General features: G+C 51.4%; 1 protein-coding gene across 1 annotated transcript; it reads right to left on the reverse strand.

Annotated features, from left to right (window-relative positions):
* Window positions 1-218: 218 nt before the first annotated feature.
* BLTP3A (bridge-like lipid transfer protein family member 3A) lies at window positions 219-26,358 on the reverse strand. Its single transcript, XM_068995647.1, has 21 exons — window positions 26,261-26,358; window positions 14,842-15,004; window positions 14,050-14,088; window positions 13,465-13,556; window positions 13,084-13,273; window positions 12,786-12,926; window positions 12,070-12,240; window positions 11,344-11,521; window positions 10,934-11,020; window positions 10,639-10,803; window positions 10,013-10,155; window positions 9,112-9,253; window positions 8,453-8,646; window positions 6,660-8,200; window positions 6,240-6,436; window positions 5,626-5,762; window positions 5,389-5,536; window positions 4,249-4,520; window positions 3,032-3,140; window positions 2,531-2,646; window positions 219-2,110 (listed from the first exon to the last, which is right to left on the reverse strand). The coding sequence occupies exons 1-21, from the start codon at window positions 26,302-26,304 to the stop codon at window positions 1,985-1,987; spliced, it is 4,395 nt and encodes a 1,464-aa protein (XP_068851748.1). The 5' UTR covers window positions 26,305-26,358; the 3' UTR covers window positions 219-1,984.
* Between the last annotated feature and the right edge of the window lie 241 nt (window positions 26,359-26,599).

The following is a 26,599-nucleotide window of genomic DNA, read 5'->3' on the forward strand; positions in this document are numbered from 1 at the left end:
AGTGCTGCTGGGACCTGCTCGTTGTGTAACCCGAGGTGCTCCCAGAGCCCCTGGGGCAGGGCTGGTTCCCTGGGAACCCATGCTGGGAGCTGGGGCATCTGAAGCTGTGGCTCAGCTGTGCTTGCAAATCCAGTGTTCCAAATCCAGGAGCTGCCCCTAAGAGCACTGTTGGGAAGGGAGTGGGAGGGGAAAGCAGGAAAAGAGGCCCGAGGCTGGAAGGAGGTTAATGAGTTTAATTCCGCTCGTGGTTCACAGAACCAGTAAATGCATCAGTGGAAACAAACTGCAGCAAAGTTCCAATACTGCCTGAAATTCAAATTCAAGTTCAGCCTTGCACATTCCCCCTGTCCCCTTCCAGGGGCCCTGGGAGCTGCTCCTACCCTGTGAGAGGTGCTGAGGCCACGTGCTCTCCCCTGGCACCTGTGCTGGGCAGGACTCCCTGGGCTCTCACTGGAACAGAGGAAGAATCCTTAAGTAAGAGGCTCCAGGAAGTAAACTTTGATATTTGTGAGGATCCAGGAGGTTTTGTCCTCCCACACGTGTGGGTTTTGGGTTACAGTCCTTTTTACTGGGTCTTCAAAGCAAAGGAAATGCTTGAATTCTTCAACAAAACCCATTGACTGAAGTTGCTGGAGCAAAGAATTTGCTGTAAACAACCTGGCCCCAGCTGTGCTTAGCCTGCACACGTGGGAGAAGCTGTGGGACCCTGCAGGTGGGCACCAGGGCTGGGCAAACCCTTGGCACGCTGCTCCTTCCCCTACTCACACAAAATGTTAATGAAAATTTAAAAAAGCAGAAGAGAAACCTCCTATTTTCAAGCAATTAATGAAGAAAAAGCAGGAATACCATGGCATTCCACCTCAGGCAAGCAGTTCTCGGAGCTCTTGCTCCCCACAGGGAGAGGGAGCAGCACAAAGGTTTGGTGAAACAAAGTCCAGCTCCTGCTCGTGGGCTCTGGGCAGTTCCCAGCGGTGCTCACAGGGAACTGCTCCACACAGGTGTGTTCCAGTGTTTTCTTTTTGGGAACAGGGCTGGCAGGTGGTTCTGGTATCCCATCCCAGGCAGCCCCTCAGCCCTGCTGAGAGATTCCACCCAGTGCTGAAAACCCCACAGCTCCTTCCTGAGCAGCCACGGCTGCTCCCCGTCCCCACTGGGAAACTCGGGCACACAAAGCTTTGAGGACAAGGTGCATCCCAAAAAACACCCAGGTGATCTCCTTCTGGGACTGAACCAACTTCCCTCACCCCGTTCTTTGATAGTAAACTTGAAGTTTAAACAGTGCCTTGTAAGGAATTAACTCCTGCATCAATAAAGCCAAACATTGTGGGATTAAGTGGGAATGAACTGGACTAAGTCTCATACACTGCATCCATCTCTACACAAGGAATTAGTGGTGGAAAAGGGAATCTGAAGGAATTTCTTTACTATCTTGACCCTGTTCTTGGGGGAATAGTGAACTGTGTGCCCTCACTCCACAGTGGGAAATCCCATCTCTGCTTCCAGGTGACAGCAGCCCTGCTCTCCCAACAGAGCCCTGACCCTTCTGCTGCCCCTGTCCTGTCACTGCCCAGCTGCTGAAGTGACCACCCTGCTCCTGCTGTGGCCCCTGGCGAGCACAGCATGAACACAACAAGGAAGGCTGAAAGAAGCAGAAACCCCAACATGGGCCATCTCCAGATGTCACCACAAAAGCTGGAGGCTGAAAGGCACCCACAGATGAGGAGACATGGGGTGTCCCCCCAGCATCTGACCTGGTGTTTGTGGGCTGACCATGCCCTGGCTCAGTGCAGCACTCCCAGGCCAGAGCAAAGAAAAACTCCTTCTCATTCCTCCCATTTGTCTCAGCCAGGCCTCCCTCCCTCCCTCTCCCCAGTCCTATGCAGTCCCAGCTGGTTGCAGTCCGAGAGTTGGACCCGTTTGGCAGTGAAATGACCAAACCTGCCCCGCTGGTGCTGGTCCCCTGTCCCTGGCAGTGCCGGCACCGTCAGAGCTGGAACAGGGGGTTGTATTTCCTGATCTCCTGCAGAAGGCGAGCCTTGTCCATGTTGGCTTCTGCCAGGGCCAGTTTCATGGTCTGGAGCTCCCTCTGCAACTCTGGCACTTGCTTGAGCTACAAGAGACAAGCAGAGAACAAGGCTGGAGTCCTCAAGGTACACGGTGACCTGCTCCAAGGGAAACCACAGCAGGAGCTTTTGGGATGAATTACACAGTGTGACACAACCACGCTGACAGAATTTCTCTCTGCGGAAACCTCTCAATTCCTGTTTTTCCAACAAGGAACTGGTCAAAGTGGTGAAGATGGAGCCAATCAGAAAACAATCCCCAAACAGATTATGAAAGGGAACAAGTGAGTTCATGCTGGACAAGGTGCCTCCCTCCTCAAAACACTCATAGGAGGAGGCACAGGCTGCTCCTCAGGGCACTCCCTTCCTGCAGCTCACCACACCTGCCAAGGACTGCAAACACACAAAGGCAGAAAAGAATTTCCAGCTCTCTGTTGTCCAGACAGCAACAGGCAGCAGTGACTCACCTGCAGCCCACGTGCTCCTGCTGCTGGAGCTGGTGAGCCAGACTGTGCTGGGGCCTTCTGCTCCTCAGGGACTGACACAGGTTTTTCCTGTTTCGCTGAGTCCTTCCCCTGGGAAGCTGGAAAGCAACAGAACCCACTCAGGTGTGGACATTCACACAACAGGACTCTCAGAACAAAAAGAATATCTTTAATTAATTTTTTTCCTTCCTGTTTTCCCTCCCTCTTTTTAAACAGGGAAACAAAATTCTCTTTTCCCTTTTAAAATGGAGAAACTAAAAGGTAATCATGGATCCTGTGTGTGTGTGCTCAAGGAAACACCAGGCATGAATTCTCACACCAGGAAACAGAGGCAGGGACTGCTCCCACAGCAGGGAACACACACAGGGACTGCTCCCACCCCAGAGCCCATCCTTCCCAGCAGCAGCCATCACGTTTCAGTCCCAGCCTCCTCCAGCACAGCCCGGGGGTGCAGAGGGACAATAAAACCAGGACTTTGCTGACCTGTGAGATAGAAGATGCCGTCATCCCTGCGCCTCACCACAACGTGATCCATTGCCAAGGTGATGGGGACAGGGCCAGGGGAGGTGGGGTACACCGGGGGGCTGTCATCCTGGAGAAACACAAAGAGAAGGGAAGAGCTGCTGGGACAGCTCTGGGAAGGACTCCCCCTTGCCTGCAGCCTCCTCAGGAGCAGCGTTCCTGACCGGCAGCACTGCTGGACTCACGGGGTACCCACCCTAGGGAAAGGCCTGGCTTTATGTACAGGGTGTACAGGTACACACTTCCCTTGTGCTCCTCATTCATCCCTAGGGCAGCTTTTAGAAGCAAAACAGCCTCAGGAAAAGAGAAGCTCTACAGAGGCCCCCAGCAATCCCACAGCGTCCCTTGATGTTGGGGAAGATGAAACAGGAAAGCCTTATAAATATGATTGCCTAACAAAAGATTTTGGGAATATGAAAACTATAAGTGACATCGAAATGAAGGCCATCTTTGAGATATAGAGTCTTAGTTACTGAACAACTAGAAAACAATGGTATAGCCGGCTGAAGGTAATCCCCTCTTGATTGAACAATACCCTCTGCTTGCAGACAGGTCCAAGGGTCAGAGCAGACCCTACTAGCTCAGCAGAAGGGGTCCAAGGAGTAGTTTTTAGAAGTTAAAATGTAACACTCTATGGTAATGTAATAACTCTTATAGGCTGTATGTAAATGCTATAGGATTTGTACCTTGTATTAGATTGGCTAGTGAGAATTAGAATATTCAGTACAGAAGATGATTTATTGTATTGTAACAAGGACCTCGCTCTCTTAGTAACTCTCTTAGTAGCTCTCTTAGTAATGCTCTTCTCCTCTTAGTAGCTCTCTTAGTAACTCTCTTGCTCTTCTTCTTCCTCTTAATTCAGCTCTCCTCTTAGTTTGTCTCTCTTGCTCTTTACACTCTTAGCTCTCAGCCTCTTGCTCTAGTGCTCTTGATTCATCTCTCTCTCTCCTACACCTTGGGCCTGCTTGGAGCTGCAGCTGGCAGCTCTAAGCAGTGCCCCTGTACCCACGCCCTTTGCAATAAACTGCATGCTCCAAAGAGCTGCTTATAGAGATCTCTCGTCTCCATCCGTCCATCCCCGCCGGGCCCGACCGAACCCACACCCTCATCACCATCAATTTCGACACTTCCCAAGCGGAATCCTTCAAGTGAGCTCTGCCCGGGGGGGAATCTCTCACCTTCAAGGTGATTTTGGCATCCACAATCTCTATCTCCATGGGGATCACCTCTGGGATGATTTCATCCTCTAGGAAGGGTCCCAGGCTGGTGAGGCAGGACGTGCAGAGCTCTGTGGAGCGGCTGTGGAGCAGCATCCGGAGGAAGCCGTTGCGCTCGGCCAGTGGCGAGTGAGCGGCCGCGCACGGACCCGACTCCAGGCGCAGGCACACCTCGGGATGGGGCTGGCTGGGCTCAGGGCTCGCAGGCTTCTCCACACCTGGGTCTCCTAGAGCTGGAGCAGAGAGATCTCACTGCACAACGGGACACCAGTGATCAGGTATCAACTCAAAACAGGCAGCCTGGAAAGCCCATTTCTGTCCAAAAGCAGCCAAGTGACCTCGGTCTGACATCATCTCTCACATGAAAGAAATCCAAATTTCAAAGGACTAAGAGCCCACATCACCAAACTGGCACCAGAGCTGGACTATTTAAGGTCCCAGGTGCATCACTTAATCACCACACTTTAACACTGGCCCCTGTTTTGCATGTGCAGGACCTGGCCCAGTGCTCCACTCGCTCTCCAGAGCTGCCCCAGCTCTGCCTTCCAGAGCTGCCCCAGTGCCCTGGTTCACTCTCCAGAGCTGACCAGCCTTTCCTCACCCCTTTGCCCCACCGTGGCCACTGGCAGGACTGGGAAAGGCAGGATCAATAGCCTGGGAACTGCTCACACTTTCACTTCAGGTTTGGGGTTGGAGCTGGTTTTGGTTTTCTTTGGGTTATATTTTTTGGGTGTGTGGGGAGATAGTTCATTGTTTTTAGGTTTGGCTTGGGGGGAAGTACTGTAGACCAAAAGCATTTTTCTCAGAGCAGGAATAACTTCAGGGTTTCCCTAGACAGCTTTATTTTAATCTTTTCATTCATTTCATGCACCCTAGCAGCAATTTTAAAAATCCCAATCGATTACTAGGCACCACAGAGCCTGACTGTGTAGGCACTTGGGAAGCATCTTTCAAATGCCAGATCTGAACCCTCACACGTGAGCTGTGTTCAATCCTAACCACCCCAAACACTGAGGCTCCAGTTAATGGAATATCCCCCGAGGCAGGCTGGTGTAAAAGCCAGTTCTAACAGTGCAGCTGAGTCCCACAGCAGTGTCTTACCCACGTAGCCACGCAGGAACTGCCACATCCCAACGTTGTTCAGCTGCTCTGGAACCACATTCATCACTTTTAAAGCCACAGACAAATCATCTCCTTGTACCTCTGTTGCACAGTTCACATCATTCATCTTCAGCACGAGGACAGACACCTGAAACAGCCACCAAGAGCTCACTGGTTACAGCAAACACCTCGCTTTCAGACCCCCTCAGGGACAGAATCCCAGTGCCAGGGACTGACCAGCTGCAGACTGGGGTCTTCACTCTGGGATGTGGAGCTGTTCACCTCCAGAGACCCTCCACCCTCATCCACCAGGCTGCCGGTGTCATTGTGGGCCTGAGGAAGCTGCCCCGAGGGAAGAGGGTCCAGGCTGGGTTCTGAAAAGGAAGCAACAACAACTCAATTCCATTTCTTTTTCTGGAAGTCCTGATGTCAGCATCTGCCTGAATCTCTGGCCTCTCTGGAGGTACCATCCTCTGCAGAGCTCTCTCCAGCTCCTCAGATGAGTTTAAGCAACACAGGGTTGAAGTGAAAGATGTCCAGAGTACCCAATATCCAACCAGCCCTTCCTAAATGCTCTGTACCACCCACCACCAGCACATCACAGCCCCTACAGCCCTCAGAACACCACTGGGATGTGCAGGGCCACCTCACAGTCATTTACCCTCCTCATCTCAAGATAAAGGCAGCTACAAAAGCAGAAAGAGCCACTGTGAGGGAACTCCTTAAGACCTTCAAAAACAAAGAGCAGCAAAAGTGATTCCATAGAAATGCAGCATGGATGAGTTGCCATGGCACAAAGCCATCACCCCTGTGAGATGAGAGGTGGGGAGAGGAAAAGCCAAGGGCTTTACCAGAGTCTGTGAGCATCACGAAGCCATCGCTGCCATCACTGTCCATGGACAGCCCATCCTCAGGGCCACTCCCATCCACAGATGTGGTGTCAAAGGAATGCTGGGACGAGGTCCTCTTCATGGAGAAGAAGCGCATCCGGCCGCTGCCCACCCCGCCCGGGGTCACTGCTCCCTCCTCTGCTTTGGGCACAGAATCCCTACAAAAAACCCCAACAAAAACCAGTGACAAAGGCAGGCAGCTGAGCCTGCAGATAATCTGAGTGCTGGGTTGGTCTCTGACCACTTGCAAGTCAGACTTCAGCATCCTCAGAGCAGCCCCAAGGGACAAACACTTAACCCATCTCCAATCCAAACAAAAGGGAGAGGGAGTAGCTGGCCTCTGTTTCCCCCTCCTGCAGCCCGGGAGTCTGGCCCGCTCACCTGGCCGGGGGCAGGGACAGCATCCTCTGCATGGTGGAGGTCATCTTGTCCCGGCTCAGGCTCAGGGCATCCTTGGTGAGGGACATGGCCTCCTTGGTGAGGTCCATGGTCGCGTGCAGAGCTTCCTTCGTGGCGTCCTTGGTGATGTGCAGCGCGCTGGAGAGCTCCACCTCGATGTTCCTCAGCGGGATGAGCTCTGCCTGGCCATTGAGGGCAACGCCTCCTCTGCCCGAGGGCTGCGTGTCCAAGGCTGGGCTGGAAGGGAGAGCAGGGGGGCTCTGAGGATGGCTGCTGGTCTCTGCCGGTCTTTCTGCAACCAGGGCTTCCACAGCTTCGTGTGCTTCCTCTATCAAGCCTTTCTCCTCTGCGCCCTTACCACAGGGAGCTGCGCTCAGAGCTCCGTCGCTCGCGGATCTCGGGAGCCTCTCCAGCGGGACACTGGCACCGGAGTCCTGGATCCCGCTGTCCTCTGGCAGCTCTGAGGTGCTGCCTAAGCCCTTCTCCGAACCACTCTCCGATTTCAGCTCCTTCTCTTCAGCTGCCAGCCCCTCCTTGCTGTCTGAAGGCGAGAGCTCAGACTCGATCAGGCTGGTTGTGTCCGAGTCCAGGGATCTGGGTTCCAAGACAGACCCTGGAGCAGGGGTCATGAGCAGGGCCACCTCAGCGCTGTGGAACATAACTCCCACACAAGCAGACACAGGATCTAAAGGAGACCCAGTCATTTCCTGGGTATCTTGGGCCAGCTGCTCCTGTAGTGTTTGCAGAACTTCCTTCATCCTGAGCAGCACCAAGTACTGGTAGTGGTTGAGCCGAACTTTGACATGGACAGAGGAGGACATGAGCACGTGGATATCAGCAGAGGCTTCCAGCTCCTTACTGTCTACTCCATCATCAACTTCACAGTCAGATTCTCCCAAGATATCCATTGTGTCTGGAGCCTTAGAGATATTTTTCAGATCCTGGTCAGTCTTTGATCTTTGACAAACACTGTGTTCTCTGGAGAGGTTCTCGTTCTTGGAGTGGTTGCTAAAGCTGGCAGAAGGCTTGATTTTCACCTCAGAGGTGGCCAGTTCCTGTCGTTTAGATATCTGAGCTTGCCCCCACCTCTTGGGCAGGCAGGCCCATATGGAAAGAGGAAAAGGGTCAATAAAGCTAAGGGCTCTGCCCTTGGAGCTTTCAGCCCCCTCGAAGCCCAGGGAGAGCTCACTGAAATTCACAGACCACAGGTCCTCAGAGGCAGAGGTTTTGTGAGGCAGCTGGGGAAAGCCTGGCTGCTTCTGCAGCCTGTCATCCACCTGGTAGGCGTGGCGCAGGAACAGGGTGTGGAGGAGGCTGAATCTGTCCTGCGTCCGTGGGAACTCGGTGTAGCTGGAGTGGAAGAACTCTGACCCCGCGAATTTACGGAAGAGGCTCTGGAGGTCCTGGCAGCTGCAGGAGGGAGCGTGGCGGGTGTTGGTGGCTGTCACCTCTGACATGCAAACACAGAGGGCCCGTGGCCGGTCCCGGTGGTCTGTGACTCTCTTATCCACGGGGATGTTGAGCTGCAGGGGGAAGAGAGACGTGACAAGGCAAGAGGTGAGAAAGGAATAACAGAGGCTTATCCTGGATGAGAACTCCAGCACCAGCTTTGCTGCCCACACACCAAACAAAACCAACACAAATGGTAGACAGAGCAAAGCCAGAGGAAGGCAGCAGGTTTGTCTCCTGGTTATGGACTCCAGCTATGTCCTGGTCTCATGCTCCTTTCACAGAGAGAACACTGAAGAGTGGGAAAGCAAGGAAGAGAATGGTACCTTCAGCCTGAAGCCATCCAGCCGGACATCCACGTGCTCATCCCTCTTGCCTGAGTCCTCCAGCTTGTAGATGGCTTTGAACTGCTCCAGGCTGCGACACAGATCCAGGCAGAAGAGGTTTATCCAGAGCACACTTGGTGTGTCCAGGGTGAGCATCAGGCCGTTCAGCTGCATGTACAGGTTTGGGCATGGAACTAGAAGGAAACAGATTAATGATAGCAGGAAAGGCCCCTCGGGTGCTCTGCAGCTCAGTGCAGAACCTGCACTGACAGCACCAATGCAGGGGCTTCACCACCCCCTGGGAGGCACATCTTGGAAGGGGAGCAGCTGTGGTGCACCCAGAGAAATGAGGTGACCCATTGAGACAGCACCCAGAGCACCCCATGGCCCCGCTCCAGTAAGGCTGAACCACAGGAACTGGGCAAACAGCAGCTGCTGCAATTCCTTCCTGCAAGCACAGCTCTGCTTCCACATTGTGCACAAACCCCATCCCACCTTCCCACAGGCAAAAAAAAAACCCCAAAAAAGCCAACAACCCTAAAAAAAATCAGAAAACTAAACAACAATGGACAGAGAATATCTAACAGGGTTAACACATCTAAACAACTGATGATTCTTTAAGAAGCTTGTGGAAGAAGGTGCTAACCTTGATGTATTACCTGGAAAGTCCTGATTGTCTGGGAAGTAATATTCTGTGAATTCAATATGGATTGCAGAGACCTGGTCAGGGAGTTTGAAGATTTTTCTACTGCATGAAAGCAAGGTGGAGGGTTTCTTACTTTGTTGCCCAGCTGTAGAGACCTGGAAACAGAATGGAATGCAGTTGTGCAGAACTCTGACTTGGCAAACCCAAGTGTCCCAGTGACCCCGCAGTTGCCTGTATTCAATCCACCTCATTTACACATCAAACATACGTTGCTTTCAAGCAAAAACGTCATTTTCTTCTACCTGCTGATATTGCCAACTCCTCTCCTTTGAGAGAATTTCGTTCTTTGTGTCTGCTGTCACTGCTAGTAAGAGCTGTGACAAGCAGAATTAGGTGACATGAGCAAACAGAACAGAAATCTCTTACAGCTGTCTGTCTGCAAGATCAGCAGCACGTTGGCAAGTCCATCATAGTATGTGGTGCTGCACAGAGCAAAACCAGCTCTTGGATGGATACAGGGCACATGGATGCAGGGCCTGATCCAGGCTGGGGATGCTCTGTCCCAAGGCAGAAAGCCTGAGGTGAGACTCACGCCTCCTCTGTCAAAAATCCACACCCTGGGTGGCTTCTCAAAGGCATGGAATGTTTTACACTGGGCCTGCCAATGCTTGGTGTAAGCTTAGATAGGAACAGAGGGCAGAAACCCGTGGTTATGCAGTTCCCTCTGAACATGAAAACTACCAGCAGCTCACTCTTGGGTTAAAAGTTTTACAGGCAACATCATAACAGCATTTAGGTTCTCTGGGCAGTGTTTTGGATGTCGCAAGATTTGCACGATTGATTTGAATCATATCTGGTTCAATTTCCTTTTTAGAAGTGCCATGACCACTGGCAGACAGTGCTGAGCTCCCTACCTGGTGAACATCCAGGTCATCCACCCGCACCACCACGCAGCTGGAGCGCAGCCGGTGCCAGGGCGGGTGCCGGAGCTGCGGGAGACTCGTGGGAGGAGCCCGGCCCTTCTCCAGGGGGCTCTTCTGGGGACTCTGGGGAGGGTCTGTGGGCACAGACAGGCAGAACCAGCAGGGTTTTAGTCACCTTCTTTGCACCATCAGTACCAACACCTCCGTGCTTACTGAGCAGAATTAACAGCCCCAAAATTAGAAACGGATGAACACAGCTGGGCAGGAGAAACACTCAGGACTTTTGAAGGAAGAACACTGTGAAAGGTGAGTCTGTTCTGTGGCAAGAGAACACCCCCTTCAGCCAGGCCTTAAGTATTTAATTTCAACCTTATATACTCACTTATGGAGAAACTCAACAATAATCCAGGAAAGGGATCTCTGCAGCCTGTCCATCCTTGCTGCAGTGCTACCCCAGCCACTTCCCTTTGCCATTATATTTATGATTTTTAGAGTGCTATGCATTCTTCCACCAACAAATCAGCCTGCTCAACTGGGGACAGGCAACTAGAGATTTTGCTGGATAGAGCAGAATTGCTACCACCTCCTGCTTCACTGGTTTTATCAAATACCATTACCTGGTTTCCTTTTGAAGGGGGAAAGTGGATTCCTGGCAAACACAGGGTCTGTTTCTTCATAAAACTTTTCCATCTTGCTTTGAAATTCACTGACCAACTTCTTTGCCCACTGTCCCCGTGTCTCCATTGCTTCACTGTACCTCACCCAGTGCTTGCAGGCATCTCCTGCAGGAAAGCAAACATCTTGGCTTTGAAATGAGGTTTCTTTCTTCCAGTCTAGTCTGCAATCATAGAGCAGTTCTATAAACTCCCTTTTTAACCCCCTCCTCAGGTTGTGAGGCCACAGGCTGCCTACCTGCCCTGTGGAAAGGATAATAGTCAAAAGCCATCCTCCTGAATGTCAGCTGGATGGCACCTCCCAGCATCCCATGCTTCAAAGCACCTGTGGGGAATAGAGCAGAGGAAACCATGGTCAGCTCTGCAATCCAAGCCCTGATCCAGGAGAATTCAGAACCACATTGCTCTGAGTGCCACCACTGATGAACTGACTGACACCATCGCCAGGATTAGGGTACCATCTTTAGGAATCTGCACCAAAATCTTGTCCTAGGCAAGGAGAAGGACACCCGAATCAAATGGCCAACAGTTTATACGGTAAGAACCAGGCCTGGAAACTCAAGTCTCAAACTGCAAGACCCCAGTGCTTCCCAGCCCCCTTCCAGACAGAAAATTGCTGCCTCTGCTGTTGTTTTCCTTCCTCCTGACCTGACTCCCGGGCGTGGCTGTCATCACAGATGTGCAGGTCCAGGCGGGAGATGAGGAGGTGGTAGGAGGACTCCTTCATGTCGTGCTTGTCAAAGTACTGCCCGATGCTGCTGGCGTTGGGGGTGCCTCCAAAGGGCTGAGCCCAGGACTGCTGGGCACTGGGAGCAGGGGGGGTGGTCTGCAGGAGAGGGACAAGCTCGATGAGAACTCGGAGAGAGGGAAAACACAGAGGTTATAATGCAATTAATCAACTCATGCAAATCTTCCATCCTGCAAGGCATTGGTTTATAGGAAGAGAATTGGGATTCCCAAGACCTGGATCCTTTCCTGTGTTGTCATGAGCAAAACCCTTTGTCTGCAGCTCTGCCAACTGCATGCTCTTCTCTTGGAAGATCTTTATAAAGTCCCTTTTAAGGTTCCTGGACAAAAAGGGCCAAGTATTCCCCATCCCTCCTGTGCAACCTCACTGTACCACATGTGCATCCCTGCCTCTCTGGAGCTTCCAACTCCAGCAGCAATACTCCTCTTCCCTCATCCTTGACTTGGGAAATGTGTTGTATTGGCAATGAATCCCACTCCTTTGGTCACCTCACTACCCCACAGTCCTTGTGACACTGACCTGACACCACGAGTTCCCATCAGGGAAAATGCTGTGAGTATGGGCAAGATGCCACACAAACGGAAGCTGTCCTTTTTCCTGGCAGACCAACATCCAGCCTCACTCACCTGTACAGACTCTGGTGCCAGGCTTTTCCTCTGCTGAGCAGATTTCTCCATGGCTTCACTCAGAGACTCAGCATATTTCATCATTGCTTTCAGCTGAGAGTCCGTCAGCACCCAGAGCAGATCATCCAGCAGAAACATCAGCTTGGAGGCGACCACGTTGCAATCTTTGGTCTGAAACAGCAAGGATAGAGTTAGGGACTTCAAAAATTGCCCCCACAGACATAGAGTCTTCATAAAATACAGAAGCAGAAAGAAGGGAGGCTGCTGTGAAACTCCTCTGAGAGATGTTATCTGGTGCATGTCCACAGCACCTCCTCTCAGATGGAAAGTAGTCAAAGCCACCTCCTCTTTAGGAGACAAATTGCTCACTCTTTAATTCTTTCTTTTTTAAATCATCACATTTCCACTGACAGCTAAAAATCAGGCTGTCAGGCTTTCAGCTCCCAGTAGGGAGATGACAGCTCTCCTGGGGATGTTCAAACAGATTGAAAAACTCACTCCACTCCATCTACAGTATCCTCCCCTGGGAAAGAAACTGCTTTGACATTTGGTAAGAACACAGCTGTCTCTGACAGAAAACATGGAGAGATACATCAGTTTGGGCTCAACATTTTTGAAGGGAGAGAAGGGCTGTTGAGGACTGTGGGAGGAAATATGTATCATCTCTGCATCAGGCAGTGAGACCACATCCTGCAAAGCATGGAGGAAACTCTCACCCTTCTCTTGAGAGAGATCTGGATCCTCCCCTGGTTGGTGATGAGTCTCAGAGGAGTAGTGATAGGATCCTGATCACCGTTGTCCGTGGCATCTGCCTCTATCCGCAGGGTCTGCCAGGTGAGCTCCTTGAACGTCAGAACCTGCCCAGGAGGAGAAAAACAGGAAAATGCTGAGGTTTTCCCAACTTCAAGGATTAAAAAAAACCCTCCAAAACACACAGAAGACATGAAATGAAACACGGAAAAATCATTTCTCACACTTTTCTTCTTTGATCCCAGTACAGAACCAAGGCCTCACCTCTCCCCTCTGCGGGTCCGTGATGCGGGTGAGGCGCAGGTCGCTCTGCTGCCAGTTGGGGTTGACACTGTAGCCCTGGAGCTGCCACAGCTCAAAAGAAGCGTGAAAGGCCTTGGAGTGAATCTTGATGGTGATGGAATTGACAACAATAAACATCCCTTCCACGACTTTCTCAGCAAAGCCATACTCACTGCAAAGAGAAGATGCCCCCATGTCACGACAAGAGGCCTGACAGAGGTAAGGCTCACACGGAGAAGTTTATAAGCAACACCAGAGGCACTTAAACCCGAGAGCAGGGAGGCCCGTGGTGAACCAAGGAGAACAGCAACCCCCACACCCCAGCAGGATGTCAGGGAGAAGCTGCAGGGCTCGGGGTCTGACCTCTGTCCGGCAGCGAGAGCGATGGGGGATTGTCCATTGGGTGGCCGAGGCTCCTCACACGTCCTCATCTCCACCTCCACCTTGTCCAGGTACTGCAGAGACACAATGTGGGAGCTGTGAACACCACACCAAGCCTCAAGCTCAGCCCACCAGCCCTGGGGTGAGATTGCAGGGCAGGGACAACCAACTCTGGAGTCTCAACGCTCCAAGAGTCTCAAGTGTTAAAGCTCTCACACCGTCAGTGCCAGTGGGTAACCTGAAACCCCAGGAGTGGGGAAAACAAAGAACAAAAAACAGGCACAAGGTTGCCCTGAGAACAAAAAACAGGCACAAGGTTGCCCTGGACTTCCTTGGGAGCTCATCTGGCTCCATCCTGCAGTGAAATGAGGGTCTCATGGGAGGGCACTTGTGGCCCTATGTGCTGGAGGATTCAGGTCCAATGAAAATTTGAGCATTTGATGGTTTCCCTCTCCAGAATTTTTCTCAAGTAGAAGAGATTAAAAAGAGTGAGGAAGAAATGGAAGAAAAGAAGAAGAAACAAAGCAGGGAGAAAGGAAGAAAAGAAGACAAGAGAGGCAACATTACCAGGCAGATTGGGTGTGTTTTCAGCTTCGTCCACTGGATCTGAAACGATAAAGTTGAGGTTATCAGAGTGATCTTTGCAGTGGAAAGTTTCAGAAACTGCAGGAAAACATCTCAGCCCAAACTTTGAGCCCCATTTCTCTAGGAAATGTCCACAATGTCTCACTGTTTCCAGGTCAAATAGAGACACAGACAAGGGAAAAGACATTCCAGACACCAGATCTACGAACCCAGCTGAGCTTTTAGATCTCATATATCGTCAGGAGTAATAGATATTCTGCAGGTCAAATTCTGCTATGGGGAACATTCCTGGCCTTTAAGAGTTTACAACTAACTGCTGCTGTTACTGGAAGTCACACAACTCTTTTGAAGACTGTGCACAAACCAAAAAGCTCCATTTTATTTTCATACAGCAACGTTCACTCTGTAGGAGGGAGAACAAATGTTTGTTACTAAACTGAGCAGATCTGACTCTAAAAACAGAGCACATCAGATGAGTAAGACAAGCTCATTTTTACTGTCACTTGGCAGAGTAGAATCATATTTCTTTTATAGAAAGTCTCTTTGATGTCCTTAAAACTTTTGAGTTCATGTAGTGCAACTATGGTTAGTACCAACTGCAATCAAACAATCTGGCAGCTTATAACAACTAAAGAAACCCAATTTTTTGCTCTAAAAAGCACAAGGAGGAAAAATTTGTAAGAGTTCAGTGTGCAAAGTGCAAGTCCATGCACAATCTCAGCGATTCTGCCTGTAAATGGATAACTTCATCCATTTCAAGTTGCCTCTGCTCACCCTGATCGAGGCCTTGTTGCAGTAGACCCGGGTGATGGCGAGCCAGGTGGGCAGCTCCAGCACATTCTGCAGCACCTCCTCATCCAGCTCCAGGTTGGTCAGCTGCCCCTGACCTTTCAGCGTGCTCAGGTTGATTTTGTCTGGAGAGAGGTTCTTGGTAAACCTACAAGGGAAAAAAGAGGAAACTCGAAAAACAGCCCCCAGCAAAGCTGCTGAGACTGCAGGAGCATTTCAGAGCTATTTTAATATCAGAGTCTGTTTGCTGTTCTGTTAAACCCTTTCTGACATTTTTAAACCCAAGGCAAGTTGGACGCTCCAGAAAAAAAACATCTCTATCTACACTTTGACATTTGGAGGATTTTTTTGTTTTAAACTATATTCAGGTTTGGGAAACTGAAAATTTCCTTCTAAAGCTCTGGATCCTGTAAACCAGCAAAACTGCCCAAGGACAAAACCAAAGAAAACCAAAGCCAATCTCCAAGAGCTCAGCAGTTTTACTCCCCCCAGGACTGCCATGTCAGCAGGGAAAAGTTTAATTCTCTGGAGTCTTTTCACCCAGGAAAGCAAAAGATCATTAATGAACTACTTTTGTGGATGTCCCTTTTAAACACCACCCTTGCAGCCCAGCCTGCTCTCAGGTCAGCGGGGCCAAACAGCAACTCCCCTCCCAGAGACTGCCCCAGCTCCCTCCTCTGTTTTCTCTGCTTGAAATTCCTCCTCCCCAGGGCTGCCAGTGCTTCACCTCCGCTGTGTGCAGCCCTTCACACCCCTCATGTGCCCGAGATTTCAGTGTCATGGATAAACACTTGCAGCAGGACTGATCAAGAGCAGAGGATCCTGGTGTGAAAGCCTCTGACTTCACTAAAACCAGAGTGGCCCCTAAGGAACCAGAGCAGCCAGTTCAGAGGGCAGATCACAGAAGCTGTACAAGTGTTAGCAACACTTCCCCATGTCAGAGAATCCCTCTGTGGCAGCAGAACCCCTCCTGTCTCCATCAAACCCCCCTCCTGTGCAGGAGGAGCTGCCACCACGGGAGCAGGGGGCTGCACTCCAACGTCACCCAATTCAAACTTGAAGAGTTCCTGCCAGACAACTTTCCCACCACTGAATCCAGGGCTTATTTCACACATTCCTCCATGCCAATGCTAATTCTCATTCTGTACAGTGGTCCAGAAAGCAGGATGGAAAGAAAGCCCCTATTGTCAGCGTAAGCAGGAGCAGGCTCCCAGTCACACGCTGCCCTGCTCGCTCCCTCCCTGCACCCACAGCGTGGGGACTGCTCTGGGAGAGGCATGAGGGGCTTCTGGAACAGCCACAGCTCAAGGAAGAAAGGAGGAACCAGAGCCACACTGCCGGGATGCAGCTGCTGCAGCTGCTGTAGGAGCTTGGGGTGTAGCACAAACCTGGCTGAGGCACTGGAGCAGCAGCTGAGCCATCAGCCCTGGGCTTCCAGGGGCAAAAGGGCCTTCCCAAAGCAAACATTTTGTTGGGAGAGAAAGTCTGACAGATGTTGAGATGTTGGTGTCAACCCTGTGCTAGTGATGCAGCACTGCTGGAGGGGGAGGGCAGCACACAGCTGTGAGTTTGCCCACTGCTGCTCTTCCCTCTGCAGACAGCTCCTGTGCCCTGCTGTCTCCTCCCTGCCCTGAGCCAGAGGGACACACTGACAGCTCAGACCAAGTTTACAACATCTGCCAGGCCGACACATTCCCTTCAAACTCGTCACTCCCTTTAACCAAAGGCTTCTTGTTTAAACACGCCCAGGGAGGTGGCCAAGGTCATTTCAGCTTCTCAGCATCTGCACCAAGAAACTGAAAATTCCAGAGTGTGTTCCAACAGCTGCTCCACTGGCAGGGAGCACTGAGAATCCCTATGATTTGGGCCTGGAGTCCTGTTGGGAGCACCCACAAACCCAGACACGGCTGAAAATTAGAGCAAACCCCTCCAGAGGCAATACAGGAGCACCCCTGTGTTGCGTCAGAGAACCAGCTCTGCTGAAAGCTGCTGTCACCGTGTCCACTTGGGATTGGATGCTAAGAATACACCAAACACAACATGGACAGGTAATACACAGCACTTAAGCTCCCAGGCTGGTGTGGGCAGCGATCAGCTCACACTGGCCGAGCTTTCTCACACCTGCACTGAAGGATCATCCCTGGGCCCGGAGCCTCATCCCGGGATAAGAGTGCTCAGAGGGGAAGCTGCTTTCAGCTGGTAATGCAGAGGAAAAGTACAAGTGTTGCCTATAATTCTATACTGTCAAGTCTCTAAAGGGGGGGAAGGATGCCTAAGCTTTTTATACATTTTTCATATATTTGTAGCTGTGTAGATTGCTAATGCATGGCTGTAGATCCAGTAGTTTTCCTATCCTTTTCCCCTCGATTTTAGAACAATAAGCTGACCTTCTAAACACATTCCTGAAATACTGTTTAGTCTTATTCCAAGGAGGGAACCTACAATAAGGCATAATAAGAAGTGGGGCAGAGACCAACTCCAGGGGGCTGGCCCAGGGGTGGGTTACTGAGGCAACTAAATCTCCTATTGGATGTACCTGTTAGATATCCTAATTACTTAACCCTATAAAATTGTAGAAATTAAATTCTGGGTGTGCCCATCACCACCAAGACACCTGGAAGCTTCCAAATAAAGGTGTGCTTTTTACTTTACTATTCTAACACAAGGGTTTTTTCTCTTTTGATTATAGGCAACACGAGCACACGTCTGAACCAGGGCATCACTTTCCTTTAGTGTGTAGGTGTATCAAAAATACCAGCACACCGTGGAAGAACCAAAGCTGTGAAACAGGACACTGTGCAGAGCACGGTATGAAACTTGATCCAGCCAAACCAAACAACTCTTTATCATCACCTCCAGTGAAAGGCTGTGGAGATCCTGCTGAGCAGGTACCAAAACCACCTCCAGCGCTACCAGACTCCACACAAGAATCCTTCCATGAGGCACTCCACGTGCACCAAAATGTGCCCTTCCACCTCCAAAGCAGAGCTTACAGACCCCACCCACGATGGGATAACAAAAGCTGCAGGTTTTGCGGGGGAAAAAAAAAAAAAATTCAAATGGAAACAAATTGTTTCTTTCAAACCACAGCTCACATTTCCCAGGGTATGCTGCCCGTTGTTAACCCTGCTTTCAGCTGCTGTCCCGTACAGGAATCCCAGACCTTCCATTGGAATAACCTCCACATTTGAGCCACGTTACCACCCACATGTCAGACAGGGTTTAGAGGAGGCCTCAGGTGAGAGTTCCTGAGAACACAGAGTTCACAGGTGCCAGGTGTCTGTGGCTGCCTGAGAGGAACTGCTTTGGTCAGCGCCAGGGGAAGGAAAGCAGCAAGAGCAGAACGTGTCAGATGTTTGCTGGCAGGCTCTCTCCATTCACACTCACCCACAGCAACGTCCTTGGCAGCACGGGCTGCTGGCTTAGGGAAAAACTGAATGAAAATGGTGGCTACTGGGAAAACTGACACAGGAGGATATCTGCACTTCTTTTTTTTTTTGCAGTTCCATCAGAAGTCAAGCAGAGCTGAGGCAGTGAACTCACAGGGCAGCACTCCTTTTGAGCCTGCTGGGATTACCCTGACAGAAGTCAACCCTGAAAATCTATTTGCTCAATCATCAGCTTGAATATATATCAAAACATGATGCCACTACTGAAAACAACTGTTCAGTTCCTCAGCCTGCATATCCACAGGCCACAAACTCACTGATTGCAAGAGGGAGTTTAGGTAAATCTGACTGCTGGCCCAAAGCCAGGCTAGAATCATAAATAAATTTATGCTCACATTTGTAGCTGTCTCGCCACACTGTCTCCAACTGAGCAAATGCATGGACAGATAATGTCAGAAGACATCTGAAATCATAAAACCTCTCCTCAGATCCCTGTCTCATTACCCTGCTGCCACATGGATCAGGAACCTTCTTCTCAAAAACTCAAGAGTTTCTAGCTCAGCCTCCTCCCTGCAGTTCTGCAGCCATCACTGGCTGTTGTACACAGCCACCACCCGCAGCTCCACGCCAGCATTTCTATTAATACCTTTGTCACTATGGCTATTATATGGGAGAGCTAATTAGCTGTACACCCGTGACCTTTATTTTGCCTAATGATAAGCAAAATCTCTTGGCAGAAGGAAGTGCACGACTTGTGACACCAGCCACAGCTGCAGGGAGCAGCTGGAAAGTCCCTCCAAACACAGGTAAGGCTGAAAGGGGGAACTGGTCAGCTCACTGGGCAACCAGCCCAGGAACGACTGCAGATGAGGTTTTTGCCTCCACAAGGGTCACTGCAAGGGAAGAGATGAGGATTTTCTGCTTTGATTTGGAATACAAATATGTAATTTAAGCAACTATGACAGGAATTGGACACGTCAAAAAAACCCCAACAACTGTATTCTGACCAATGCAGATTTGCTCCTTCCCAAAAATCTTCCCAAGTCTTGCCTGGTCTGGTTTTGGACAGGGCATTTAGTGGGATTTCCATCTTCCTTGGGAAGATCTTCTACAATCCAAAAATCTCTGTGATGAGACATTTCACCTCAAATTAAAACCTCTTATCTCAGGAGCCAAAGAGCGTGTTTACTAGAACAAAAGGTTCACGACTGCTAAAGGAAAGGTCAGCGACTTTCCAAATCAGGGCTTCTCTCAAGGAAGGCAGCAGCAGAAGCTTTCAGTGCAGCACACATGACTGAGGATGAACTTAAAAATAATTTTGGAGGAAATAGAACTGGGCAAGTGGTCAAAACTTCTGTAAAAAGGGAAAAAATAGCTGCCTCGAAGACGCACAGGATGAACCAAAAGCTTTTTCAGGAACAAAAGCCATTTTACCTCCTCGAACTTTTGGTGTTAGCAGGGACCACTCTGTCTGAGAGTGGGCACAGAGCTGCTCTGCAGACAGAGACAGAGTTGCACAGGAGGAAGAGAAACTCGCTGAATTAGCAGAGGATGGGACCAATTATTGCACAGTATGAGATGGAAGTTGGTCTCACACCCATTTAGCACAAAGCCATTTAGAGTTTAAGGGAATCCAATCAACACCAAACTGCCCGATTGTTCAGAAGACAGAAAGCACGGCATTTTTAATCATCTCATCACCTGTGCACAGCTCTGTGTACCCCAGATATCCTGGGAGGCAGTAACACCTTCCCAAGTGGACAACCAGCCTGATAAATTCGCCCTGCTTGGGTTACAGGGCAAACAGTTTCCACGTAACGTGGTACCAGCCCGTCCCACGCTCCTTATCAGGGTGGATTTAGGCACAGTTGGTGTCCCTGTACACACACGACACTGCTGGTGGCTTTCCATTATCAGCTTTCTGTTTTTCCAGGCTTCAACTGCATTGAATGAAAGGCTGGGCCTCTCAGCCACCCGAAGCCAAACACAAAACATCCTGATGAGTAATCAGTTGTCTTGGCTCTGTGTTACCTCCTGCAATACAACATGGCTAAGGGAAAAGGGCTTAGGAATTCAGTTCAGAGTTAAACTCACAGGGAGAAAAATCAGCATTTCCAAGCAGATCAGGCACGAGACCGAACCACTACAAAGAGCAGAACTCCAGCTCACTTCTCCCCGAAGGCTGCAGCCTCCCTTGGCCCCAAGGACCCCTTCTTGTCCCAACAAGTATTTCTTTAGAGCGTTCTGAATGCTGAGAGGCTCCTTGCTCCACACCCACCAGCACCTCACTGGGTACTGGGAGCCCTGGAAAGCAAACCAGGAAATCATTTGAGAGGAGAAGAGGCCAGGTCTCTGCCAGGGGCTGAACTCCATCTCACTGAGGAGCTGTTTTGCTATTTCCAGCTCATTGCCTGGACACTCAGTAAAGTTTAAATGCCAGCTGCCCCATGCTCCCAACAAATCCGGAATGGAAACCCTCGGCATCCGCCAGGGAATTTCCCAAGTCTAATCCTAAAGCAAATAACAGATGAAAGAAAACTAGAAAGAAATCTAATAAATACAAGCACCATTCCAAAGCTCCACTTCTTCATCTTCCAATCATTTTCATATCCAGTGTGCAAAAACAAACAGGTTATTACCTAATTCCTACCTAATTCAGCTGAGCAGCTGCAGGGGAGGCAAGGGCTCAGGGAGTCCAGGGGAAATAAGATGAGCCCCTTTAACAGTCCCTTTCCATCAGTGAGACTGAAGGGCTCTGGCCACATTTTCCTCCTGAGCTACTCAAGTGCAATTTACCTCTGCTGCAACAAGAGCCTATTTAGCATTCCAGAAATGGCACATGTGTCTGGAGCTGAGGAGAAGTGGTTGGAAACACCTTGCACCCAGCAGCTCCATGAAACTGTCCATTTGGTTCTCCCAGCAAAGTGCAGCACAGCAACCATGACTTTACAAGGGAAGACTTTAGACTGCTAAGGGAAAATGCCACGTCCTGTCTGTGCCCACTCCTTTTTCCCCACCCTGTCTTGAAGAAAGAAGTGGCAGATGTGTGTTACTTTACCCATAATAGCTTGGGGTTCTATCTTGCCATCAAGAATTCCTCTATATTACGATTTTTAAGAGTAAAAGAAGCCATCAAAATGTACAGGGAAAACCAGATATTTCCAAACTAAAACACTGAGTAAAGGGTTTACATCAGGCCTTACATGCTTTGCTGGGTACAGCATGCAAGAACTCAGAGACCAGCTCATCACCAGGGGTTTGGTGCTGCATCAGCAGCAGCTGCTGGGACCTGACAGAGCTTTTTCCTCATAAACTGCCTCATAAAGTCCTGCCACAAACTGCTTCATGCTCTGGATCCACCCTGGAACCATTACGTGGCCGAACAGCCCGTGCTGAACCGCGGGAGCAGGACACTGTGCAGACGGAAAAGTAACGGTTTTTATCAGTGTTTACCAGCTGGCAGCTCTGTGGTTTCATGTACTTCCCATTGCTGCAACAGCTATTTTAGACAAGTAATCATCTTAGAGATCATCACAGAAATTTCCCTGATCACTGAAGAAGGATATTAAAGCAGCTAAAGCCGAAATGGCAAAGCTGGTCAGAGGTCTTGCTGCCTAAATCACTTGAGATTCGGTAGCTTCCTCAGGCCATTCCCAGATGCACTTTCTTTGCTCTCCTCCTTACCCACTGTGCTCGCTAAGTTGCTTCCAGGTAATTTATAATTAAGATCAGGAAACTGGGAGAAGCCTGAAGGGTTGGTAGCAAGCAAATCCCTCTTATTGGTGGTAGCTTTTCCTGACTCTGAGGGTGTCCCACAGCCACGAGCTGCATGTGCCATCCTGTGACTGCAGCAAGGGCACAGCTGCAGCGCAGTGCTCGAGCACGCAGCAATGCTGCAAAACACTTCAGGGCAAGGGAGAGGCAAAGAGAGCTGGAATTCAGGCTCTGTTCTCTTACAGCAGTGCCCAGACTGTAGCATTTGGGCAAGAAATCTAAGCTGAGGGCAAAAAGCGCTCTTTAGATGCAGGGAATTCCCCACACTCCTGTGTTGGGCAAAGGCATAGCTGGTGACATGGCCTGACTTGCCTGATGCAAGCCACGGAATCCATTCCAATGATTCCTGAATGGCACAGAACAAATCCCATCTTCTGGGCTGAAGAACTGCTTCTGTTTCTTCTGCCCACCTTTTCTGAGGAGAGGGATGGGTCCCCTCGAGACAGCACGTCTCATTTCTGCCATCCTGACCCCAGGGAGTCTCTCATCCCCCTGGCAGGATGACCACAACTGCAAAGGCCTTTCTCTGCCCTGCCTTGGCCTGAGTGCAGGTCTCTGATGGTGGGGATGGACAGGGAGGAGTCACAGTCCTGAGCAAGGAGACCCAGACAGCTCCAAGGCCAACTGTGCACCAGCAGAGCACAGCGCTGGGTCTGGGAGCCAGCTCTCAGCTCTTTGTGTTTGCACAGAAGCAGCACCACTGCATGGAAGGGGTAATGCCAAAGGCATCCTCAGGGCCAGGAAGGGATTCCCAGATGCTCAAATCCAAGTTAGGAAACACCAGCGCTCCCAGCTCAGCATACGCTGCCACACCCACATGGCCCCACTGCAAAACGGGTCTGGAACAAACTGAAGCTACACCATGAGCCTGCCTGGTCTCTTCACCGACCCATCAGCTGCAAGGACTGGCTGCAGCTGCAAATGAGAAAGGGCAGGAAACAAGGCAACCTCGCCTGGAAAAAAGGGATGTAAGGCCTAATCCCTGGAATGGAGATGCAGGGCTCCACTGAGGTGCAGCACCATTTATGAGGAGCCAGATGATGTTGTTTCTCCTGGCTGAGGACCTGACCTGATAAGCACCTCAGCGTTACCCTGCACACAGTGCTCCACTGCTCTGTTCTCTAACAGGTTTTTTAATTCTGTTCCTAAAGCCTATCTTACTTACCCGAAAAGGTGGCTCCATCCTGTGCTGAGAACAGTTTGCCAAATCCACAACCTGCTATCCACTCATTTCTGTGCTGCACATCTGTTACACATCTGCCTGGACTGGCAACACATGCTCTGCACTCTCTTCTGCAAACAGGTCTCATTTTCCATACAGGTTTTCCTCTCTGGTAACAGCTCTGCTGTTGTTAATTCCTCTCTCATTTCTCCTCTGCTCCCTTTTCACCCTACTTTCAGAGATTCCCAAAGTTACTCCTCAGCTGCAGCTCTCTGGAGCCCCTGTCACAGTGAGACACATCTGTGCTCTCCTTCCCCTGCGTTCAGACCTGCCCCCAAACCCCAGCCCAGCTGCTCCTCTGCTGACACCAGCTTTTATTTCTTCCCAGCAGGACTGCACGTTGCATTTCCTCTGGAAGCCATGTCCTGTGTGCCTGTTACTCCACAAGCTCACAAGCTTCAACACGTGTCCCAAAAGAAAACGTCACAAAGCAGCTGTTATAGGCAGCAGGGGATAAATCTCTCCAGTGAAATTAAATAAAAGCCATTTTGGCAAGGATTTCCACTGCAGTGCTGAGAACTCAAATCCCAAAGTGGCACCTGAAGTTGGGGCAGTTGGGCTTGTGGATAAACAGGGCCTTTGTCACACCCTGAGAACACGGATCTGCTGCGGCTACACCGACACTGGTTAAAAAAAAAGGCAGTGAGAAGAAGCTACTTTCAAATAAGGCCAGGAAGAGGTAAAGGCAGCTCACTGATTTTATTTCAAAGCATTAGATGTGCTTCCATGAATAATTACAGGCTGGGGAACACAAGCATGCTCAGAGCCAGCAGCTGATGCCCGGGCAGCTCTTAGGGAGCCCCTGATGTTGGGTTCCAAACACTCCCCAGCACTGCAGCCCTGTGCCCGCCTGGAAACAGCAACTGAAACCACCTAATCTGTTTGCTTTTCCAAGCTAAATATAGGACAAAGGAGTGAAAGGCACAGATGGCGAAAGCTCCGCAAGTTTTTAGGTTCTCCTGCTCTAGGAATTTAAGCTGCTGAAGCACAACACAAGGCTGAGCCTTCTCAAATACCTTCACGACTGGGCAAAGCCCAGCTGTACCGACCCCCGCCGTGACCACCACGGCCATCCCGTCACACACGTGAGGGGGGATCGCAGGAACAGTCGGGTGGAACACCTCATTCACATTTCCCTGATCTGGCTGCCTCTCCTGACCGCTTCCTTGCAAATCCACACACAGAAGAGGGACAAAAACACACCCCCGTGCAGAAGGGACTCCGAGTGGAGACACAACAAAAAGAACAAGGAATTATTTCATATGCAAATGTTAGCAGAAAATAAAGGCAGATTAATGATTCAGTAGCAAGATTCTTCCAGGCAAGTGAGTGTGGCTGAAAGAAAACCCAAAGGGAGGGTGAAGATGAGGTATTTGGAGGAAACAAAACCAGAAAAAAAACAACTTAATCTTTTTTATACACCATCAAACTGGGTTCAAACTGCATTTCTGCAAAGATCCACAATCCTTGTGCAAGTGAGGGGCAGGATCAGATCAATCACTCAAACGACAAAATCCAGCTAGTAGGAAAACAGGCAGAGATGCTGAATGTTTTGGGACTCCTTGTTCTCCTTGGAACCACCCAAAGGATACACAGGTGAACACTAAGAACTGGCCCAATCAGAGGGAAAAAGGGGCACATTGGGCAAGAACGTGCTGTAACAGTGGTAAAGAGAGACCGAAATGCAAAATTAAGCAAAAGCACCAGCAAACTTGTATTTACGTGAATAAAGAGAGTTGTCCATGAGAACAACACCCACAGGAGCCGCACCCAGGATAAAGCCCAGCTCTGTTCCATCCTCTATCAAGCACTGCTTTCACCCACCTCTCCGTGGTATAAAACACTTCAATGCCTCCTGAGCAGGAGGCTGAATCCGTACTGACCACAACACACCTGTGTGAGGTGAACGAGACAGAAAGCTCGGAGGCTCGGGATGTCAGGTCTAGCAGAAATCCATTTAAACCAGCACCCAGAGCAGCTCCAGCAGCAGCTCCATCACCCCTTATTTGGGACAGTGCTGAGAGAGCCAGAGCACGGAGCAATTGGTGACTCCAAGACAGACCCTGCACTGTGCGCTCAGGGTGTGTGGGCATGGGCCAGGGGCTCCAGACGCTCCCAGGATTCACCTCAGAGGTCCGGGATTCATGGATCACACCAGCACTGACCCCACGAAGCCCACACAGGTCACTTCAGGCCCCTCACTCTGCACCTGAGCGCGGCCAGCAGCAGGGATGGAAAGGACCTGCTCAGAAAGCACAGAGGACAAGCGCTGTGCTGTGCTGTGCCCTCACCCGCACCCTCACAGACACGGCACTTTTCTGTTCGCGATCCTCTGATCCCGCAGCGATGCAGAGCGAGGTGGTGCCCGCAGCCATGAGATAACACAAGCAGCTCTTTTCTCGCCGTGGAGGGAAACTGAGGCACCGCTATGTGCCCAAGGCCCGCCCCGAGCAGCGGCAGAGCCGCGGCCGCTGCTGCGTTTCCCGGCAGAGCCTCACGCACGGAGCTACCGCTTCTCCTCGCAGCGCCTTTGATGAACTTCACTGAAAACGACGGAATACAACGCAAACACCCCCCTAGTGCCGATGTCACCCCGGGGCTGTTCACGTTCCCCTCTCGCCTCCCGAACTTCCACTGCCGCTGCCCGCGGCCCAGGGCCGGCAGCGCCGGTTCCGCGCTGGGCACCGACACCGGGGCACCGGCCGGGCTCGGAGGGCTCTGACCCGGGGACGGGCGGCAGGGCCACTCCGGGCAGGCTGGGCCCGCTGCCCCCGGACACCGGACCCCGGGCCCCACAGCACCCGGGCCCTCGGACACCGCCCCCCGGCTCGGCGGCTCCACAGCCCGAACGGGCCCTCAGCCCCCCCCGGGCTCGGCAGCTCCCCACCGGCGCTGCCCGGCGGTCCCCAAACCCCCCAGGCCCGGGCCAGGCTCGTCCCCCGCAGCCCCCCCGGGGAGGAGGAGGAGGAAAGATGAGCAGGACGAGGAGGAGAAGGAGGAAGAGGAGCGGGCGCCTCACCGGGAGAGGTGCTTCAGGATCTGCTTCTTGATGATGCCCGCCATGCCGGGCCGGCGGGTCAGGCCCGCGGGCGGCGGGACCCCATCGCGCACCGCCCGCTCCGCACCGCCCGCCCCCTTCCCTGCCCGCACCGCCCCCTGCCCGCACCGCCCCCTTCCCTACCCGCACCGCCCGCCCCCTTCCCTGCCCGCACCGCCCCCTTCCCTGCCCGCACCGCACCGCCGCAGCCGCGCTCTGGGCGTGTGCGCCGAGGGGGCGGCCACAGTGAGGCTCCGGACCCTCCTCGGGGCATGCCCCCGGACGCCCAGAGACCCGCTCCGGGAGCGACCCCCACCTGGA

This window comes from Aphelocoma coerulescens, chromosome 26 (assembly GCF_041296385.1).
Source record: "Aphelocoma coerulescens isolate FSJ_1873_10779 chromosome 26, UR_Acoe_1.0, whole genome shotgun sequence".
Classification (NCBI taxonomy): Eukaryota; Metazoa; Chordata; class Aves; order Passeriformes; family Corvidae; genus Aphelocoma; species Aphelocoma coerulescens.

Bases quoted from the DNA above. Each gene is read 5' to 3' on its own strand.
- BLTP3A (XM_068995647.1), bottom strand. From the start codon at position 26,304: ATGGCGGGCATCATCAAGAAGCAGATCCTGAAGCACCTCTCCCG. The intron at 11,021-11,343 runs GTCAGGAGGAAG...TATTCCCCACAG, and splicing joins CAGCCACGCCCGGGAGTCAG to GTGCTTTGAAGCATGGGATG. The intron at 5,537-5,625 runs GTCAGTCCCTGG...TGGCTGTTTCAG, and splicing joins AAGACCCCAGTCTGCAGCTG to GTGTCTGTCCTCGTGCTGAA.